We start from the raw sequence: 23,543 nt of genomic DNA on the forward strand, positions 1-23,543 counted from the left end.
GTAATGACCATTTAAGCCACCGTTTCTTAAGCGCGATCCTCAAGACCCCCCAACTGGTCATGTTTTCAGGATTCCCTTACTCTTTTACAGGTGATAATTATGGTGATGCCTGATGCACTGGCCACTATTATATCATATGTGAAAGACTAAGGAAATCCAGAAAACATGACCTGTTGGGGGGTCTTGAGGATCGCGCTTGAGAAAAATTGATTAAAGCAGACACTAGACATTTCAAATTGCATTATTGTATTCTTGAAAATGCTTAATGCATCTAACTTTGAATTCTTCTTTTAGGAAGTATTTGGGTTTTCCGTCACTACCTCTCGTACCATGGAGAGTGCAATGCGGTTTTGTACCTCTTTGCATTTTGGACCCTTATTGTACAGTACATTGGACTAGGTATTGCATTTTTGGCTTCGGTCATTTACTGCTGCCTTTTTTGTATCATGTTGTGGGCTTGTTTGGCGGTTAATGGCTAAAAATGAAAAATGGAAGACAGTAAAACTTGCCACATTTTGGGACTACATTCTGGAACAGAATTAAGGACAGCTCAACAAAAGAAGATATGAGATTAATTCTGAATACAAACAAAAACATAAAATGGCATTAGATGATTTGGAAGGGCTGAAATCACAATGCGTCATTCTGGTAAATCTACTGCGCATGGTTTCATATGGCCCCACAAAAATATAATATATTTAGCATGCATCAAAAATGATGGAAAAAAACAGCAATACTGTCAGAGACCAGAAGAAGCTCTGTGACGGATGCTGCTGCTGCTGCTGACTGGGAGCACTTGACACTCATCTTTATGGAACTGTGAAGAACCAACTTAGTACAGGCCTAAAGACTATGAGAGGTATTTACAGCCTCAGTATCTCAACACTGTGCATGAATGCTACTAATTTTATTTGCACTTTAATGGCTTCTCATGAAAAAAAGACAATTGTTTGCTTGTTGCATTTCAGTTCATACGTTTTTCATTCCCTAAATAAATCCAAAATAATATTTTTTTTTCAAAACCCACTTTATTTTTTTATTTTTTTTTAAACTGTAAGCCTTGAAAACAAACCAGAAAATTAGGTTCAAATACATTCATGGCTAGAATGGTACAAAAACCCTCAAAAGGATTGATAATCCTTCATATAACCTTAAAAGGAATTTGTCCAAAAAAGCTTAATTACAGCATAAATCTCAGATTCCCTGTAAAATTCCCTGTTTCTGGGTTCTCAATCCTTTTGGCAGCTACAATATTTTTGAGGCAACCACAGTAAAACAAGCATGTTTATCAGAAATTGAGATTTTTCCATGGCAGTAGCCCACTCCATGAAGCTAGCCTAGGGGGAAAAATTAGATTTAAAGGTTAAAGAAATGACTAAAATGACTGCTGACAATTTCCCTTTAAGGTTATGTTTACACATTTTTTGGTCACTATTGTAGCCATTACAAAAAATCGTCCGTTTTTGTAAAAAGCTATTTTTGTACAAATTGGTTAGAAAATCGGCTGAATATAACATTTTATACAGCCATTTTTCATTTCCAATGTTTTACTGAAAATTGGCCATAAATCTAAAGGCCAAAAAATAATCAAAATACATTTTACAGCACCTGTAATAACGGATGATTTTTTTTTTACTCGTGTGAACTGAAGGCCTATTTTCCATTGACAACAAGGGAACACAGTCATTTAAAAAACTGCCGATTAGAACATATTTTTTAACCATAAACTGTGTTTTACAGGTGTTAAAATATATATATTTTTTTTAATTAAATAGCAAATTGCACTGTGTGTAAATATGGCCTAAAGGGGTTATCCCATGAAATAGAAATAAAATAAAGCTTTGGAATGATACATACCACTATTCATAAAAATAACAGCTTAAGTGTCGTTTTTACTCTTTTTAGCCTCTTTTCTCAACTCTCTGCAACTGTGGTGATTTCACTTTCTGTTCGCAGGTAGCAGTGTGATTATGTGACCAAGAAGCAGCTCTATTTCCAGGAGTGCACTGCTGTCTGGCGCTTAGTAACTCAGTTCTCCTGTCTCCTTCTACTGACCTACACAGAGAGTAGTCCCTCACACACAGCTCCAAAGTTCTAACTAATACATAGTGCTATGGGATCTCATTTCCATGAACTGGCTTTTCTTCTGTACCCAATTATCCTGCTTATTTGTTATATGTGCTTCATATACTGTCAATATGCACTTCTAAAAAAAAAAATAAAAAAAATAAAAAAAAAAATAGAGAGGCACTACAAAAGGATTTAATTCATTCTACACTGCTCGAAAAAATTACGGGAACACTAAGATAACACAGCCTAGATCTGAATGAATGAACTAATCGTATTAAATACATACGTTTTGAATGTGCTGACAACAAAATCACACAAAAATGATCAATGGAAATCAAATTTATCAACCCATGGAGGTCTGGATATGAAATCAAACTCAAAATAAATCAAAATAGAAAACCACACTACAGGCTGATCCAACTTTGATGTAATGTCCTTAAACAAGTCAAAATGAGGCTCATTAGTGCCCGTATGACCTCCCTACAATGCCTGGGCATGCTCCTGATGAGGTGGTGGATGGTCTCCTGAGGGATGTCCTCCCAGACCTGGACTAAAGCATCCACCAACTCCTGGACAGTCCATGGTGCAACATGGCGTTGGTGCAAGACATGATGTCCCAGATGTGTTCAATCGGATTCAGGTCTGGGGGAACGGGTGGGCCAGTCCATAGCATCAATGCCTTCCTCTTGCAGGAGCTGCTGACACACTCCAGCCACATGATGTCTAGCATTGTCTTCCATTAGGAGGAACCCAGGGCCACCCGCACCAGCATATGGTCTCACAAGGGGTCTGAGGATCTCATCTCGGTACCTATTGGCAGTCAGGCTACCTCTGGCAAGCACATGGAGGGCTGTGCGGTCCCCCCAAAAGAAATGCCACCCCACACCATTATCGACCCATTGCCAAACCGGTCATGCTGGAGGATGTTGCAGGCAGAAGAACGTTCTCCACGGCATCTCCAGACTCATCTGTCAAATGTGCTCAGTGTGAACCTGCTTTCATCTGTGAAGAGCACAGGGCGCCAGTGGCGAATTTGCCAATCTTAGTGTTCTTTGGCAAATGCCAAACGTCCTGCACAGTGTTGGGCTGTAAGCACAACCCCCACCTGTGGACGTCAGGCCCTCATATCACCCTCATGGAGTCTATTTCTGACCGTTTGAGTGGACACATGCACATTTGTGGCCTGCTGGAGGTCATTTTGCAGGGCTCTGGCAGTGCTCCTCCTTGCACAAGGGCGGAGGTAGCAGTCCTACTGCTGGGCCATTGCCCTCCTCCTGCTCTCTTGATGTACTGTCCTGTCTCCTGGTAGCGCCTCCATGCTCTGGACACTACGCTGACAGACACAGCAAACCTTCTTGCCACAGCTCGCATTGATGTGCCATCCTGGATGAGCTGCACTACCTGAGCCACTTGTGTGGGTTGTACACTCCATCTCATGCTACCACTAGGCATAGGAACTGAGAAGTGGTCTGTGGTCACCACCTGCAGAACCACTCCTTTATTGGGGGTGTCTTGCTAATTGCCTATAATTTCCACCTGTTGTCTGTTCCATTTGCACAACAGCATGTGAAATTGATTGTCAATCAGTGTTGCTTCCTGAGTGGACAGTGTGATTTCACAGAAGTCTGATTGACTTGGAGTTACATTGTTGTTTAAGTGTTCCCTTTATTTTTTTGAGCAGTGTATATAGGTCTATGAATTTCTGTCTAGTACTATTTTCTCTCTGTTTTACATATAGTCTTATAAAAGTGCATACAGGAAGTATATGATACATCTATGTGCCTAGTGCAAAGGCCAGCAAGTGAACTTGTGTTTCCACTGCTGGAGGCTGCAGAAGGCAGGCACATAAATCAGCAGAACAAGGTAAAGCAAGGCAAAACCACTGACGAAAATGTAAGATGTCTCATAAGAGAAACAGATTTTTTTTTTAAAGGGAATCTTTCAACTGAAGATCAAGCTCACAGCTGAGGTGTCAAAGCGGCTGAGCCTTCTTCCTTGCCTTGATTGACATACAGGGCTCCCCTTCCAGCACTGAGCATCAATTGGCCAAGGCAGAGAGAAGGCTTGGCACAGCCTCTTTGGCCCTTCAGCTCAGTGTGAATTACAGATAACAGTTTAATCAATTGCTATGGATGAAATACTTACACACAATATAATTTTCATGGGATAACTCCTTGAATATGAAATTCTTTTTCTAATGCTGTGTTCACAAAGTTGCATTGCCGTTTCATTGCAGAACTGCATAATCACAGTAAAAATGCTGCAGTACCATGGATATGTTGTAATGATACTATGTAATGATACGTAATGATACTGTGATGAATGCTGTGAGATTACATATTGCACACAGAAAGTCTGCATGTACTTCATCATTTCTAATGCCAGCAATCGTATCTTAAAGCAGCTGAATTCAAACTTTTCCTAATTGTTTAAAGTTGAAATGTGCTTGTACACATTGGGGAAAATTGGTTTGCAGTGTTTCTGATGTTTGGGCTATCTGTACAATTTACCTAGTGTATTTTTAGATCATGCACCTTACTTATTAAAGGGGTACTCTGGCACTAAGACATCTTATCCCCTATCCAAAGGATAAATTGCCTGACCGCGGGGGTCCCGCCACTGGGGACCCCCGTGATCTTCCACGCCGCACCCCGTTAGCATCAGCCCCCGGAGCGTGCTGTCACGGACGGAGCATAGTGATGTCAAGGTCCGTCCCCTCAATGCAAGCCTATGGAGGGGCGTGAGACACCCCCCCCCCCATAGGCTTGCATTGAGGGGGCGGAGCTATGGCATCACACGGGATGGAGCCTTTGGATAGGGGATAAGATGTCTTAGCGCCGGAGTACCCCTTTAAGATGTCCCATGCACTTTGATAAATTGATCAATAACAAAAATCTGACGTGATTTCTAAAGGCTGACAGGCTTGTTATGTAAGGCTGGGTTCACATGTCTGGCATCCAGCATAGGTGAACTCAGCCAATAGCTCTACACAACTAATGCCACAACTGATGACAAGTTGTCATCAGTTGTATGGCATCGGGCGTCCATTGTTTCTGGACGGCAGACAGGGGAAATCAGCAAGCTGCGTTCCCCTGTCTGGTACCCTCCGGTGTATCCAACCATCTGGCGCCAAAATTGAGACACTGGATGACTGTGAACTATCCCATTGAAATTAATGGGATCAGTTCTAGCATCAGTTTCCCTCCGAAGCACGCCGGAGGGAAACTGTGCCAGACAACTGATATATGTGAACACAGCCAAAGTCCATTTTGGACTGAAATCTATTTGCTAAAAATTTTGTACTTAAATCAAATATTCACAATTCATAAATTTGTCTTTGGCTGCTATGTCTGACAAAAGATGTCTTATCCTTCAGGTGCATTTAAAAAGTAGAGTAATTAGTGTTGTGTTTCAAAAAGTCTCAGAATTGTGCCAAAATGACGCTCAAAAAAGGACCCAGATAAATTTCCCCAATTGTTATCGTGGTCATGGCTAGCACTTGCAATTACCGCTGGTGCAATGCATCAATAAGCCATAATCATGAGCACTAGCTGCGCCCATGCATGCAAAGTGTACAAGCACCTGGAAGGTTAATTCCTACATATATGTTGACAATATGTAACAAGACTAAAATAATATGTAAATGAGCCATAACATTTACCTCATCTTTAATTTCAAGCCTTATGTTGTTTTTCTCCGTAGTAGGAATTAGTCTACATGCTTAGGTTGATGTGTTATGCCAGGCAATGGAAAGGGGAAATGGGAATTAATTTAAATAGTGTCATCCATCTACAACAGACAGGCTTGTACACACACAAACAATTGTTTACTAGATACTAGGGCTGCACAAACTTGTAGTTCGTATTTAATTCTAGCAAAGCGGATCACTGATTGGCTCCTGTGCATTCAATCCAGGTGCTCCTTACTCCCCAGCCAAAGTCCAACAATAGTATGTAATAATGAAAGCACAGCAAATGGGGATTGCAAGTATCCAATTCTTTATCCAAAAATTAGTACAATCAGGTATACATGGACAAAAATAAAAGGATAATCACCCAGTGACCAAGTAGTAGAAAACTGAACAGACACCAGTCGAATACATCTGCCTCCACTGAGCTCTCTTGTTTCAGGCCGTGATCAGTAGCATCTCCAGCGGGATAGAAGTCGTGCAGCTCAGTGTATCTGAGCACCGACCATCAATCAGGTAATGTTTCAGGAGATGGACTCTCCCTTTCTCAAGCCTATCACTTAGGATGATCGGCTTGAGAAAGGGAGAGTCCATCTCCTGAAACATCGCCTGATTGATCCTCAGCGCTTAGATATACTGAGCGGCAAGGCACGACTTCACTGCCCAAGGAGTTCTGTTAAATTCAGGAAGTACATTTGGTTTTTACATTTGACAAAGGAGGAGGTTTAGTTATGACATCAAAATCACCATGTTACATTTTGATTGGATATTTGAGCTTTATCTCTGTATATATGAGCATATTTTAGGTATCTATTTCTTTCTCGGCCAAAGATCACTCATGCGGCTCTTTTCACTCTGAGACTGGAAAAACCTGAATCCGTATCTTCCTTAAATATTTTGTCTTCTAACGTTTCAATCTTAGTCACAAGCTGTAAATCCAAAGAAAGGGCAAAATAATACCAGTATATTTAAAGTCGAGTGTGTTGATGACTAAAAATAAATCCTATATACACACTGGAACACCAATTTTATACACAAATAGAAAACTTTATTGAGAACATCATTTAGTAAAAGCAATTAAAAGGGACAGTATAGCCAGACAAAAAAGGAGTTGATAAGGCAGGTAATATATTATTGGTTAGTATGGCTACAGAGGTGCAAAATATGACATAGTTATTCTTAACTATACAGTAGAGCCACCAGTATAACAATAATTATAAGTTATACATCACAGTCCTATAAAGAATTGCACCACAAAGCAAACCTAACCTAGAAAAAAAGGTCACTGCATATATAGCCTCCAGCGAGTGGTCAGGAGAAAGGGGAAAGGAAAGTAAAGATGTGCAATTAAAGCACAGTGGATAAGCATTCCCAGAGAACTTCCCCACTCACAGAGCACAGGCTGGAAGACATAGACAGTGTACCTACCTACACAACACCAGTACCCCAACGTCGTTTCGCCGTTTGGCTTCCTCAGGGAGTATGAGGAAGCCAAACGGCGAAACGACGTTGGGGTACTGGTGTTGTGTAGGTAGGTACACTGTCTATGTCTTCCAGCCTGTGCTCTGTGAGTGGGGAAGTTCTCTGGGAATGCTTATCCACTGTGCTTTAATTGCACATCTTTACTTTCGTTTCCCCTTTCTCCTGACCACTCGCTGGAGGCTATATATGCAGTGACCTTTTTTTCTAGGTTAGGTTTGCTTTGTGGTGCAATTCTTTATAGGACTGTGATGTATAACTTATAATTATTGTTATACTGGTGGCTCTACTGTATAGTTAAGAATAACTATGTCATATTTTGCACCTCTGTAGCCATACTAACCAATAATATATTACCTGCCTTATCAACTCCTTTTTTGTCTGGCTATACTGTCCCTTTTAATTGCTTTTACTAAATGATGTTCTCAATAAAGTTTTCTATTTGTGTATAAAATTGGTGTTCCAGTGTGTATATAGGATTTATTTTTAGTCACAAGCTGATAGCAAGATCAGGAACATGGTGTATAGTTTAAGAGTAGGTAACCAATATATTTTTTCAGCAATAGAAATGACATTATATATATTATATATATATTGATCGGCACTCCGAATAATTTTAATCAACTTGACAGTATATTTGTAGTATATAGTAGCTGATTAGTACTGGAGGTGTTTTTAAATAGAAGTAATTTACAAAATATGTAACTTTCTGGCACCAGTTGATTTGAGGGGGAAAAAAAATTCCACCAGAGTTCCCCTTTAAGTGTCTCCCAGATTATTTTAGATATATGGACCACCACAGTCTGTAGCCCTCAGGAGCTTAGATAGCTGGGAAAGCATTTATGGGCTTACCATTTATGAGCTTTCCTAACACTTACTATTGAACACTGTGCCACAAATCGTAAAGTTGGAAGGGTCTTACACAGTAGAGCTGATATTATACTAGCCTCAAGCTATGACAAGCTATCCACTTCTCTTTTGGTGGTCTGTTTTCGCTTATCCTCCTCTCCCAAATCGGAAAGCCTCCTGCCTGCGTCTTGTTCGCTTTGTAACTCAGGACTGTACATTATTAATAGTAGAAACAACAAACTTGAAAGTAAATTGACATTGTTCAGCTGAGCCAATCAGTAACAAAGATTCCCCAGATAGCACTTTCAACGAGTTACATTGTAAAAGTTCCATCTTGTGCTCTCTCAGGGCACCCTGGTGTCCAATGTCTCCAAGCTTCTCAAGTAAAAAGGGCATTGCCCCAGCACTGAAAAGTGGCTAAGCAAACTAGATAAGCAAGCTACACTCAGAGACTTATGAAGATCAGGGATCTTGCAGAAGATTTGCACGCTCTCAGTCAGCTACTAAATGCTCTGCTCCCCATCAGCTATGTAAACCAGTTGTAATTTCTGATAAATATTTTTTGAATAAAAAAAAAATGTAGTTCTTTCAAGTCTGACCACATTGCTCTCTCTGTGTCAGGAACTGTCCAGAGCATAAGCAAATCCCCATAGCAAACCAATCTTGCTCGGGACAGTTACTGATAAAGACAGAGGTAGTAGCAAAGAGCACTGTGGTAAGATTTAAAAGAACTACACAATTTCCTCTGGAGTATACAGCAACTGATAATCCTTCCAGTACCTGAGATTATTAAATAGACTAAGTAATTTACAAATCCGTATAACTTTCTGGCACTGGTTGATTTGAAAAATGTTTTACTTCCAGAGTACCCCTTTAACCCCTCCCCTTCCCCACTCTTGACATGTATGTCATGGGTAGAGTAAAAGGAATATGGCGCGGGTCCGAAAGTCGGGTCTGCATCTGTTAGCAGCAGGCATCTGCTGGTAATGATGGACATTGGAGATCGATCCGATGTCCAACGTTTAAATGGTTAAATCAATAGCGATCATGGCATTTAAACATTAAATGTCAGTAATCCCTGGTGTCTAGTGGTCCCACCAGCAACCCCGCAATGTAATTGCTGGATGGCAATGGGTTGCTAAGAGGACACGGGGCCTTACCTGTGCCTCCGAGCGCTGATAACATAGATCAATGTAATGCCCAACAAACTTGTACAATTCCATATTTTTTCCCCAATTTTTCCATACATATAATTTTTTTCTGGTTTCATAATACATTATATGACAAAAAGTATGTCAATGAAAAGAGCAATTTGTCAGTGGAAAATAAATAAATAAATAAATTATATATATATATATATATATATATATATATATATATATATATATAAAGCACATGGGGTAAGCAGCACAACCGCCGTGCTCAGTGATTAGCATGGAGTAAACCGGGGTGCAGGCTAGAAATGAGGTCCCAGTCAACCGCTTCTAACGATGAAATACTTGGCAAATAGCAGCTCACGATAGATAAGATATATATATATATATATATATATATATATATATATATATATATATATATAGTGTGAAGAGGAGAGACAGCACCGATCCAATCAGCATGTGCAAGTAATCATCTGGGAATGCCAACCCGGAAAGGCATACAAAAGTCCAAAGTGGATACAGCACTAAACAGCTGAGGACCCAAACTTGTAGATGGAGTGAGACTTTATTTGCTATCCATGTGCAACGTTTCGGCAACAAACTGCCTTTTTCAAGCATGCTTGAAAAAGGCAGTTTGTTGCTGAAACGTTGCACATGGATAGCAAATAAAGTCTCACTCCATCTACAAATTTGAGTCCTCAGCTATTTAGTGCTGTATCTACTTTGGACTTATATATATATATGTCTTAGAAGGTGAGAAAGAAGAAAACAGAATTCACAAATCAAAATACACAGGGGTCCTGAAGGGGTTAAAGAGCACCTATGGCCAACACACAAAAACTTAGATCAATACATTTCTTAGGGTGCCCTGATCACACATCGTTTTACAGTTTCTTGATTTGCCCTCCCAATCCTGAGATATGAGGGTTTATAGTTTGTGTGACAATTCAGGTAATAAGTCAGATGGGTGTAACTTTGATTTTAAATAATGAGAGTGAATATCAGGTTATGAGCAAGGTTATACAGTCAGAAGCATGTGCATACATGTCATCAATGTAAAACATTCAAATCACACCCATCACATAAGTCACTACCTTAAGTTCACGCCCATCTGACTGATTCCCTGAACTGTCAAACTATAAATCTATACAGGTGAAACGCGAAAAATTTGAATATAGTGCAAAAGTTCATTGTATTTCATTAATGCAACTTAAGATGAAAGGAAGCATGAAGTGCTACCAAATCTCCTGGTAGACGGATGCATTGAGCCTGGACTTAAAGGAGTACTCCGACGCAAAACTTTTACCTGTGAAAAGAAGCATGAATAAAAGTTATATTACATTGTAATGTACTCACCTTGTTCATATCGGCTTCTTCCCGGACTTCTCCTCGGTTTTCCATCAGGCCGGAAGCTGGTGCCTTTAATGAAGCTCGACTGCCTTTTTTTCACGATCTGGCGCCATCTTCGCCCGGTGACTCATCGATCCCATGAGTCACTGCGGGTTGTGCCGGCCTCCCAGCCCAGAGTCGGCTACTCCCCCTAACTTAATTTATTCATTTATGTGCTGAGCTGAGCTGCCATAGGCTCAGCTCAGCAAACGCCCACCTAAGCGCTATCACTCAATCAGGGGGAGGGCAGAAGCTGGCCGGATGTCAGGAGCGGGCATGCTGGGAGATGTAGTTTTTCCCAGCGTGGGCCAGGAACTTCTGGGCCGTTTAACCCCTTAAGGACGCAGGACGTAAATGTACGTCCTGGTGCGGTGGTACTTAACGCACCAGGACGTACATTTACGTCCTAAGCATAACCGCGGGCATCGGAGCGATGCCCGTGTCATGCGCGGCTGATCCCGGCTGCTGATCGCAGCCAGGGACCCGCTGGCAATGGCCGACGCCCGCGATGCCCGTCATTACGTCATAAGATGTCTAGGGGTGGAGTACCCCTTTAAATGACATTGGCAGATTTTTTTTAATATGACCGGTATTACTTTAGAACTTTGGGATGCTTTTTCAACTCTCGTACTGATTCCGAGAATGTTTTTTCTGGACATTCCACTTTATCTTAATGGTAACTGTTCGATAGTTGCAGGAATTATTTGAATTCTTCTAAATTTTAAATTCTATACTTTAAATGGGCACTATGAAACACAGAAAAGAACTAGGGACAGTTCCCGCAGAAGGCAGATTCTGGCACTATAGACATGGGTAAGTGATCTTTACACAACGCTATTATGCACTTAAAAAATTGTTTAGCACCTTAGATAAGTGACAAGTAGGTCCATAAAGACTTAGTGCACTTTAGGCATCTTATTAAATAGATACCATGATCCTTTCCTAATGTCAGTATGTATATGGATATGTAGGATTTATTCACAAATGTTAACCCTTTAACTACATGCACTGTACTGCCATAACTGCCTTCCACATTGTTGGATTTTAATTGCGGTGTGTTTTCCTGTTATCAAATTGTAATTAAGTATATTTAATTTCAGTAGATATTGCTCCCTAGATCTTTTCTGTGTTTCATAGTTCAATTTGGAGCTATACTGATATATTTAATACAAGACCCTAGCACCTATGATGAAATGTATAATTAAAAGTAAAATGAAGAGCTACATTTGGGTGCATGTTTGTGTATAATTTAAATGGGCACTGTCAGATACAAAAAACCTTTGATATGTTGTAAAGCATGTAAAACCAATAGGTTTTGCAATTGCTTTCATTAGAAAATTTTCAGTATTTCATACTGAAAAAGCCAGTCAGTCAAACAACTGCCCCCCCCCCCCCTGCCTGCTTGGACACATACTAGTCCTGCTGTGTCCATGCGTCATCACCTATGTCATGGACACACTTCCTTGATTGACAGGTCTGAGCGCAGGGCTCACAGCTCGAGGAAAAATCCTCTCACTGTCAGCTTGTGTCCCGCTATTGTCAGTGAGGACAAACTGGGAGTTGTAGTTTTGCTTATGCTAGGGGAGATGTGAGCAGACAGCATACTGAGGGAGGGGCGGAGACCTGCAGTGAGGCCACGCCCCTCCCTTTGAGAGGAATTCAGACTAGTGAGCTAAATTAAAAATTAATAAAAAGAGAAAAAGATGCTAGACACAAAAATTAGATGTACATGGTCAGGATTAGGTACTGAGTGATATTAAAAAAAAAATTGGGGGGGGGGGGGATCTGACAGGTAAGCTTTAAAGAAAAATGGTCATGCCAAATAAATAATATATTGGATTTATAGTAGATTGGAGTAGCCATATTAGTCCAGTGATGCAAATAAAAAAATCATAGGATGTTGCAGAATCTTGTAATACTTTTTTCATTGGACTAACAGTATTTTGTAAAGACAAAAGCATTTCTGAGCACACAAGTAAAAAACAGACAGGTTACATCTCACTAATATGCAGGGGTTAAAACAACAGATGTGGAGAATTCACACTAAGTTGAGCCATAAATTGTACAACTATAGGACAATAGACTACATAGATAAGGATGAGAAGGGGGGGGGGGAGCAGGGGTGAGAATGGTGATTACGCTGGACATAGGGGATTTAGGAGAGAAAACAAACCAGCTATGGGACCACAGATTACATATAAGGATGAGACAGGAGGGGGTGGGAAGCAGGGGTGAGAATGGTGTTGCAGCAGGACATGGGGAGATACAGAAGAGAAGACTATACAGTACAGGTTATAGAAAGTTTTGATAATTGGCTAAGAAGCTGAAATCCTCCTCTGTTCTTTGAATTAAAAAAAAAAAATTGGCTTCAAATGTCTCTTTCTTTCTTTCTTGGGTGGTTTTGAAGTTTCCTTTCAGAACCTTGATTCTAAGGTCATGTTATACCTGTTTGGGTGAAATGGTGTCCAACTGGGGTGCAATAGTCCTTTTCTCTATGGTTGTTGATGAAAGATCTGTGTAGGTTCATCCTTTTACAGTTACTTGAATTTATCGTATGTTGAGGGATCCATTCAATAATAATATACAAAGTTATACTCACAAGTTCCCGCCACTCCGGACAGTCACTGCTGCCCTGGAACGTTGCTCTCCATCGCTGCCATGACGTCCCCGCCGCTCCGGACAGTCACCGCTGCCCTGGATCGTTGCTCTCCATCGCTGCCATGACGTCCCCACGCTCTGGACCATCACCGCTGCCCTGGATCGTCACTCTCCATCACAGTCATCATGTCGCTGCGCACGCCGCTCCTATTGTATCACGGTTATCCAGCGGCAGCTGAAGCAGTCAGCACTGCCGGATAGCCGTTTACGCGACATATAAAAGCATCGTATGCTGATGCTGCCTTCAACATACGATGACCTCTGAGAGGCCATCGTATGTTGAAATGATCCTATGTCGGGGGATCACTGTATTGAGTTTCTGTCTGGTTTCACCAATTTAGCATCCTGTGTCACACTTGGTGCATTGTATCATATAAACAACATTCTCAGTTGTGCAGGAGTATAGTCCCTTAATTTTGTATGTCCTGTTGTGGGTGGCCTCAGACTTTGCGCAGATGTGTTGGCAGAGTTTACAGTGAGGTTTGGTGCATGGTCTGGCCCTATTGTCTGTATATGATGTTTCTGTGGGTAGTTTCCTATTAACAAGTTTTTGGTTTTAAATTGAGTGTTTGTCTGTATGCCAAGATGGGTGGTTCCGGGACGATTTCTTTTAACATCATCTTCTGCTAATATTGGCTGCAGGTCCTTGATTATTTTGCGTATTGCCTCAAGGGCCGGATTGTATGTGGCTACTTAGTGTGAATTCTCAACATCTGTTATCAAAACCCCTGCAAATATTGTGAGATGTAAAGTGCGTTTTCTTCTTGTGTGATCAGAAATGCTTTTGACTTGATAAAAGGGACGAATCCTGAAAGCTTGTCTTTACAAAATACTATTAGTCCAATAAAAAAGGTAGGCTTAAAAGTTTATCATCAATTTTTAAAATTTTCACGAAAATTTAAAAACCTTAATTAATTAGGGACCAGTTCAGTTTTGAAGCAGATTTGAGGGCCCTATATTAGAACTCCCTCACATATGACCCCATTATAAAAACTGCACCCTTAACCCCTTAAGGACCAACACAAATAAACCTGTACGCCCCTGAAAGACCAGGCCTGTTTTTTCAAATCGGGGATGTCTGTCTTTATTAGAGAATAACTCTGGTAACGTTTTGCCAATCACAATAATTCTGACATTGTTTTTTTGTCACAAGTTGTCCTTCATGTACATAGTAAAAGTAAGCCGATATCATTTGTAGTTTTTTTTTTTACAATGCAAAAAATCATGAATTTTTTTTAAAAATTACGATTTTTTGCTATTTTAACACTAATAGGTTGCATATATTTATACATACTGACATAATAGTTTATGAAACTTATACTTTCAGATGTCTACTTTATTTTGACAGCATTTTTTTTGTTTTTAATTAACATTTTAAATTAATTAGAAGCCTAACAATTTAACTTGAAATTTAAAAATTTTTGAAAAGTACATCTTTTTTTTTGTGTGCTATACAAGGTTTGCAGACATTTTAAGGTAGGAGAACATAGGAACACCCCCCCCCCCCCCCCCCAAGTTACCCAATTTTAAAAACTAGACCCCTCAAGGTATTCGCTAGGGGGTACAGTGAGTGTTTTAACACTATAGTTTTTGGGCAGGAATTATTACAATGACTGTTAAAAATTCGAAATTTGCCTTTTTTCACAAATGCATCATTTGTGGGGCATATTTTTTGTACCTCACTTCTGATATTGCAAGAAATGCACCCTATATTTCATTAAGCTGCTCGGCCCGTGTTTGGAAATACCCCCGCTTAAGCCATATTTGGTTCCTTGGCCGCGTGGTAGGACCCAGAAGGAGAGGAGCTCCCTTTGGCTTTCAGGGCATCATTATATGAATAGTCCCCATTCATACTGCGTTTCTGCAGTATAGGTGTCCGTTATCATGTCAAAAAAGGGATGCCAACGTATACTGTAGCAGTCTCATTCAGAAATGAATGGAGCTGCTACAGAATACGTCAGCATCACTCTTTTTGACGTGATGCCGACGGATACCTCTAACACTGCGGAAACGCAGTATGAATGGGACGCAGTGTAGGGTCACATAGAGCGCATCCGCAGCATAGTTCACACTGCGGATGCCCCCGGCAGTCACAAGGGCGAGATCACTGCTGTGGCTGGGTAGCTCAGTGTGTCCGCTCATGACTGCCGGCGGGAAATCCGCCGCTATGAGTGGACACACAAAGCTACCCAGCCGCAGCAGGGAGCTCATTATTGTGACTGTTGTCGGGCATCCGCAGCACATAATATGCTGCGGATGTGCGCCGTGTGACCCTACACATTATACATTTTTATTTTTTATTATATTTATTTAATAAATGTGTTTTTATTATTTTTTCAAACTTTTTTTTACACTTTTTTTATTTATTTATTTTTTTACACTTTTTTTATACTTCTTGTTTTTATACACTTTTATTTATTTTTATTTTTTCACTTTTTTTAATGCTTTGGAATACTTAGTATTCCAAAGCATTGCAGATATATGCTGCCTGCCTGCCTCTGGCATGTCCTCACAGGCAATAACCGGGGCAGACCTGGGGGTCCTTGTAAAGACCCCCGGCTGCCCAGGTAAGCGGCAGCACCCCGCGATCATTGCGGGGTGCTACAGGAGAGAGACAGAGGGAGCCCCATCCCTCTGTCAAAACTCCTTACAGCTCGCGGTCGCTTCCGACCGTGGCTGTAAGGGTTAAACTGCCGGAACCGAAGTTTACTTCAGTCCCAGCAGTGCGGCAGGGTCCCGGCTGTGTGTTACAGCCGAGTCCCTGCCGCAATCTCGTGGGTAGCACCCACGAGAACCATGGACGAGTATGCACATCCTGGTGCGGGAACGTGCATCCGCCCTGGACGTGTATACATGGTCGTTAAGGGGTTAAAAAGGTATTCAAAATTACATTCAGACAGTTTGTTAACCCTTTAGTTGTTTTACAGGAAGAGCAACAAAATGGGGAAAAAGGCAAAAATCACCATTTTGTTTGTAGATATAATTCAATTCTCACTGTAACACAGCAATTAATAAAACACAAAATGCAACATTTATTGCCCTAATTCTGCAGTTTTTAGAAATATCCCATTTGTGGCCCTAGTGCTCTAGGAGTCAACCATAGATCTCAAACAGAACCTAGTGGATTTTGGGGTCTATGTCTTATTTACAAAACCCTCATGGCGCCAGGATAGTGGAAACCTCCCATATGTGACTCCCTTTTGGAAACTAAACCCCTCAGACAATGTAACAAGGAGTGCAGTGATCATTTATACCGGGTGTATAAATGAAATAAGGAGATTTTTCTTATGCTTACCGTAAAATCTCTCTTTCTCGAAGGATCCATAGGGGGACACAGACCATGGGTGTATGCTGCTGTCACTAGGAGGCTCGACACTATGGCAACAAGAGAAGTCGGCTCCTCCCAGCAGGGTATACCTGCCCACAGGCACCTGAGGTGATCGGTTTTAGTCCCAGAGCAATAAGAGAAGACCGACAGGTCAAGAGAAAACCACAAACTGTCCGAGCAATCAGAAGAAAAGGCAACTGAACACACCTTCGGACAGATAGCAGAAAAAAGGGTGGGAGCTGTGTCCCCCCCCAATGGATCCTTCGAGAAAGATTTTACGGTAAGCATAAAAAATCTCCTTTTCTCTATTGGCTCCATTGGGGGACACAGACCATGGGACGTACCAAAGCAGTCCCTTAGGTGGGTAAGGAATTAGACAGGTGGACGGTTGGACCACTGCCGTCTGCAACATCTTACAGCCCAGAGTAGAATCAACTGATGGGAAGGTATGAATCTGGTAGCACCTTGAGAAAGTGTACAAAGATGACTACGCGGACGCCTTACAGAACTGCAAGGCCGAAGCCATGTAGCGGAGGGCCCAGGATGCCCCGAAAAACGGGTGGAAGGAGCCAAACCCCTGAAGGGTGGGATCTCCCACCTGCAGCGGTAAGCTCCCAAAATAGCAGACCGGATCCACCGAAAAATGGTGGTCGTAGAAGCAGGTTGTCCTATACAACGACCTTCCGGAAAAACAAAAAAGGGGGTCACACTGCCGAAAGGAAAGCGTACTCAGACGGATCCCTCCAAGGAACAGCACAGGATAGAGCTGGCGCACAAGACTCCAAAAGGTAAAAACTGTTTTTTTTTACCCAGCATGCTGGATAAATAAAACAGTTTTTACCTTTTGGAGTCTTGTGCGCCAGCTCTATCCTGTGTTGTTCCTTGGAGGGATCCGTCTGAGTGCTTCACTTGTGTTGCCAGGAGCGCCTGCCGAGCTTCGCCCATCAAGGGTTTATTCTACGCTTACACCATAGTTATACTTGGTCGCAGTAGAAACTCTTCTCGGTGAGCATATTGCTTTTGAATTTCACACCGTACATGTTACGTTGTCACACTAGGAGCGCTTTTCCTTTTTGTTCATAGAAAGGAAAGAGTGACTGAGAGATAAGTCCGAACAGCCCTCACCACAACCAGGTCTTGGAACAAACGCTTCCAGGGATGAGAAGGGGCCGGACAAGAGTACGGTAGGACGATGTTCTCCTTGAGATGAATAAGTCAAAAACCATCTCAGGTAAGAAGGACGGAAAAACACTTGTCCTGGTATACCACCAAGAAGGGAGAACGGCAGGAGAGAGCTACCAGCTCTGACATCATCCTAACAGAGGTAAGAGCAATAAGGAATGCCACCCTTCCGGGAAAGGAGGTGTAGAGAAATGTCCCTGAGAGGGTCAAAAGGGGCGCCTTGCAGTGCACCTAAGACCAAGTGTAAGTCCCAAGGGAAAGAAGGGGACTGATAAGGAGGGGCAGCTTGTGCCACTCCCTGAACTAGGTTCAGACATGATAATTGAATGCCAAGGAACGTTGAAAAAGAATGGAAACGGCCGAGCCTTTGACCCCTAAGGGAGCTGAAAGCCAACCACGACCGGAGAAAAAGGCTGAGTTTCACACCAACAGAAATAAGACCGCCAGGTATGGTGGTAAATCTTTGCAGAGGAAGGCTTATGAGCCCTCCGCATGGTGCGAACCACTTGGGAAGAGAAACCGCGGGTCCTCAGAACCGCTGTCTATACCGCCACACCGTCAAAAGCAGAGACTGTAAATAGGGGTGGCACAGGAGACCTGATATAGGAGGTCTGGACGATAGGGAAGGTACAGAGGTAAGTAGTTCAGGAGCCTGACTGCGACGACGTACCACGCCCGCCTGGGCCAGTCTGGCTACGAGAATGGCGGGAACGCCCTCTGCTGTGAGTTTCCTCAGGACCCCGAAAAGAGAGGAAAGGGAGGAAACAGATAAGGTAGGGCAGACAGACTGGCAGGGGGGGGCAGGAAGGAGCGCCCCCGAAAAAGCAGGGGGGATACGAAGCCACCATAGAAGGGACTGACAAGACTGTCGAGTGACAATGGAGACCTGTCCCACCCTTAAGAGAATCACCAAAGTGAAGAGGTCGGTGATGAAACTGGCCAAATAGCACGGCCTCCACGGCCGCCGCTAACCGACCCTGGACATCCACGCAAAAGCGTGGGGCAGGGTGCCGAAGTCATCGGACTCTTGATAAGATAGTCAGCCAATTGGTCGGCGGAGTTGAAAGCGGGCAGAGGCCGCGTCGAACTGGAGCCCCAGGAGAGCGGTTGGACTTGTCCCGATTGACCATCCAACCGAAGAGAGACAAGGTCTGGAGGTTGATACTAAGACTCTCCAGGATCTTGGCCCTGGCTGGAGCTCAGATCAGGAGGTTGTCTAAGTAAGGAATCACGGAAACAACTGTTGTCCGTAAAAGGGGCTATCACAGGTGCCAGGACTTTGTTAAAAGGTCTGCGGAGAAGTGGTCAGACCGAAATGGAGAGCCACAATAGAAAATGACTGTCCGGAACTGCAAAGCGGAGGTACCGCTGATGACCGGAACAATGAGATGTGGAGGCAGGCATCCTTGATGTCCACCGAGGAACGAAAATTCCCCATGAACCAGGGACGCCAGCACCGAACGGAGAGACTCCATTCGTGATGGGAAGCAGAAGATGCAGGCTGAGATACTAAAGAACCAAAAAAAAAAAAAACGCCCTTCTTGGGGACCACAAAGAGGTTGGAATAAACCTCAAAAACGTTCCCCTGAAGGAACCGGGACAATGAATGTGCATGGTCCAGGCATCCCAGAAGAGTAAGAGGCGACCAACCACTCGAGAAAGGTCGGCGGGTGGGGGCGACCCATCAGATAGAGGAAGCCCTACAGGGGCCTAATGGGGCCGCAAAACAGCCTGAACGGATAGCCGGCCTCAGGGAGGGACAGGTCCAGAAGGAGGGAGCCCTCTTCCCGTGAAGGCGCCTGGCTGGACCCTTTGTTGGTACCCTTTGGTGGCACCAAAGGTCCGCAGAACCCGAAGGAGGACTTACGACGGAAAGCGGTTCTGTGAGCCTTATCCAGAGGTAATAAAGAACTCTTTTCCGCCCGACGCCTCACTTCCTGAAGGCAGCGTCCACATTCCAGGCTTTAAGCCACATGGAGGGACTGTGGCTACCAGGTTGCTTGTGGCAAAGGCAGCACAGTGGCTGCGCATGGAAGCAGAACACAGAAAATCTCCAGCTGCGGAGCATCGGGAGCTATATTAAATAAATCCTCCAGAGGGATCTTGGAGACTACCCTGGCGGAGATGGGAGACAATACTGAAAGGTCCCTTGACCCCCAGGCCGAAGCAAAAGCAGGAAGATCCTGCTGTCTCAAAGGCAAAGTTTGCCAAAGTCTCCACCATCATGTCGGCTGGATCCTGAAAGGCAGCCGCATCAGCCAACGGCCAGGTAGGCGCCTTAGAGAGGCGGGAGACCGGCACATCCACAGTTGGAGAGGAGGTCCACCGAGCAATGAGGTCCTTAGCGAAGGGATACCGCGCTTGAACCTTCTATGTTTACTGAAACTTCTTGTCAGGGTGCCTCCAGGCGGATACCAGCAGGGCGTAATATTCAGCGTGAGAGCTGGGTGCCGGGTGCCGGTCGGGCATGAAAAAAAAGGAGACTTCTGAAACGACATCCGAAGTTCCTGGGTCCTTTAGATGGAAGGTGCCTCTTATGGCCGAAACCAATGAGTGCACCATGTCCGACATATCCGTGTGGTCCTCTGAATCAGTGGCCGAATCGGAAACTTCATCCAGGTGAATGGGAACGTGTGAGGTGGCCCTGGAAGAGGGGGGGGGGGGGGAAATGACCAGGTACGCGGGTCTGGAGAGCCAGAGCGGCGACCATGGGAGCTTCCTCTAGGGGAGCGACGCTTACTACAGGGCGGAGTAACGGGTCGATGCCTGTGTGGGGAGCGCCCGAGCCTGCCAGAAGACTCGGAGGATGAGTCAGATGAAAAAATACCCCAACGACGCTGCGAGAGCATCAGTAAAGAGGGAGAGTGTGACCCTCCGGAGGGCCTCTCCAATGCAGTCACCACATGAGGGGAGACCTGAGCCAAGTCGGATATAGACTGGGGGAGGGAGAGAACCCAGACTGGAGGGGCGGCCGAACCCATCGGGTCTGGTAGACAACTGGGGTAGAATAGCAGGGGGGTCTGGGGGAGCAGTGGAGCAGGCAGAACAAGTGGTTCAGCAGAACCAGTAATGAGTGGCTAACACTCCAGTTAACGGTTTAGAGGGAGCAAATGGGTTCAGCAGAACCAGGCATTTTGGAATTACAGCTTTTACAGACAAAATGATGAACTAATGCTCCAGTTGTCTGTGCAGCCCAAATCTGTGACCCCAGGGCAGCTGCTGTGAGGAGAATTCCGTTCTAGTGTAGATAGAGAAGGGAGAAATGCCGGCCAATAGCAAAAGAGGGGCGGGCCAGAAGCAGGGGCACTGCTGATTGTGGCCCCTGCCTCTCATAAATGCGCGCACAGCTCTGATTGGAGGCTAATTCGCGCCTCTTAGAAGCCCCGACAGAGGGGGCGGAGCTATAGTGCCCTCAGCTTCTGACAAGAAGGTCAGTAATGGTGCCCATGCCCGCTCCTCTCCCCGAGCGCACATGTAATTCGCATATGCGCTTGCGGGGAAGTGAGCGAGCGAGACGCCGGCTGCTGCCGAAAGTGAAAGTAAGCCGGCGCTTCATGCGCCCGCATAGTAAAAACGCAGCGGCTGTCATCCGCTTAAAGAAACACACACACCACACACACATCGTTCAGGAAAGTGAAAAGTATGAATAAAGCTGTGCCCCATCCAAAAAAGTGGGCAAAAAGTGAGGGTCTCCAGAGGTTGCAAGGCTGTACCTAAGGGAGAAAGGGAATATACTCACCTCAGTCAGAAGAACTTACCTAATGAAGTCTTCTATGAGGTCTTCAGTCAGCTTTCTGTCACCTGCATCACGCCGAGCTGTGCGAGCGAGGCGAGCAGGGAAATAGGGGGACCCATGAGGTACAACCCCAGGCGCTGACAGTTGGCGAGAGGGGGTTGACAGCCCATATATGCAATGTCTGTGCCCCCTCAATCGCAATGGGGAGACAGTGAGCCGCAGTTCCTGAATCCCCACCTGAAAACATGAAAGAAAAAGGAATAAAAAACTAACACATCCCTAACTAGGAAAATAATAAAACATAAGAGAACTCCAGACCATGTCCACCTCCTTCAGACACTAAGCTAAAACTGACTACCTCAGGTGCCTGTGGGCGGGAATACCTTGCCGGGAGGAGCAGACTTCTCTTGTTGCCATAGTGTCGAGCCTCCTAGTGACAGCAGCATACACCCATGGTCTGTGTCCCCCAATGGAGCCGATAGAGAAATTACATTTACACTAAAATGCTGGTGTAACACCCATTTGTGTGTGTAGTGCTGTGCATGTGCACTACAGGGCTCAGAAGGGAAGGAGAGACATTGGACTTTGGCTGCAATGGAGAATAGAGGACAAAACCTAAACAAATCACCCAACTGTACAAAGATTCTGGCAATATGAACAATGGGGGACATGTATCAAAGATTTTACCCCTGTTTTGTGTGTATTTTTTTGCGCAAAATTTTGCGCAAGCCTTTTTTTTGCGCAATTTTTTTGCGCACGTTTTGGTAGAGCATGTCCTCCAGATGTGGCTGAATCAGGGTACCTTGGAGTGACATCTATAATACACATGGATTTATTAACTGCGTACTTTTTTTTTACACCAAAAATTTTGCCGCAAGAGCTGTTTTTTTGCGCAAATATAAGCCATCTTGGACTTAACGTAGCAAGATGCTCTAAATCATTGATTCTATTTTCCAAAGAGTGGATTTAGGAGATGACTATATTTACCCGCAATTTATGAAGCTCATTGCACTTGATTGATAAATTTAACGCTTCTGCACATAATTTAGAATTCCGGAAAAGGGGTAAAATGCTTCTACCATACACAAATAATGATACATGTCCCCCATTGTCCACATTTTTAATTGCCTTGAGGGGCAGTTTTATCCCACAATTTCTACCTCTTCTAAATTACACTATAATTTAGAGGTTTCTTGCTACCACAATTCATCAGTACATAATACGGCACATGGCAATTTTGTCTTATGGCAATATGAATTTGGTCTGCTAACAGGCTAAAGTCAACTGAAAGAGTACAACAATCTTCTGTATTTCATTTGTTTTTTTAACCCCTTAAAGTGTAGCTCCCACCATCCATTTTTTCTTTCTTTCTGTCCCTGCCTATTGCCCATCTCTCCCTAACCCCCTCCCTCCCTTTACATTTTTTTTTTTACTATATTAAAATCCCTTTTTGTCTGCCTGGTAGTGTGCTCACTACCAGACAGCCTTCCCCAGCAGGCACCACGTCACTGATGCCTGCTGGAGCCGGCACTTCCGCCCTTAGCTCACTATACAGGGTGCCTCCAGCTGTTTCACCACTACAACTCCCAGCTTGCCCTAACATCTACTGGCTGTCAGGGCATTCTGGGAGTTGTAGTGGTGAAAAAGCTGGAGGCACCCTGTGGTGAAAACAATAAGCAGTGCTACTTCGGGAGCAGCAGCAGCGGCGGCGGCGGCGCTCTCCCGAACCCCGCTCCCCACCCCCATACCTCTAGTGCTGAGAGGCGGCACTCCCCCGAACCCCGCTTCCCCCACCCCATTCCTCCAGTGAGGAAGACTTACCAGAGGATCAATGAGCTGCCTCCGGACAGGGTAACGGCCTCCGGACAGGGTAACGGGGGCGGGCGGGCGGGGCCGCGCGCGAGGCCAGTGGAGCTGGCCAATGCGCGCAGCCCCAGCTATCAGCGTGCTCGCTCTCGCCTGTCTGATTGACAGGCGCGAGCGAGCACCGCAGTGACTGGATTTCGA

The 23,543-nt window shown here is 44.0% G+C and overlaps 1 protein-coding gene across 4 annotated transcripts in view; it reads left to right on the forward strand.

The window, feature by feature from the left end:
• LOC130277070 (transmembrane protein 272-like) overlaps positions 1–6,056 on the forward strand; it is a 35,423-nt gene extending 29,367 nt beyond the window's left edge. For all 4 annotated transcript variants that reach the window (XM_056527349.1, XM_056527351.1, XM_056527348.1 and 1 more), the window contains exon 6: positions 295–6,056. In XM_056527349.1, coding sequence (XP_056383324.1) covers positions 295–479 — 185 coding nt within the window. In that variant the 3' untranslated portion in view covers positions 480–6,056. The remainder of the gene's footprint in view (positions 1–294) is intronic.
• The last annotated feature ends 17,487 nt before the right edge of the window (positions 6,057–23,543 follow it).

This window comes from Hyla sarda, chromosome 6, assembly GCF_029499605.1.
Source record: "Hyla sarda isolate aHylSar1 chromosome 6, aHylSar1.hap1, whole genome shotgun sequence".
In the NCBI taxonomy this organism is placed as follows: domain Eukaryota; kingdom Metazoa; phylum Chordata; class Amphibia; order Anura; family Hylidae; genus Hyla; species Hyla sarda.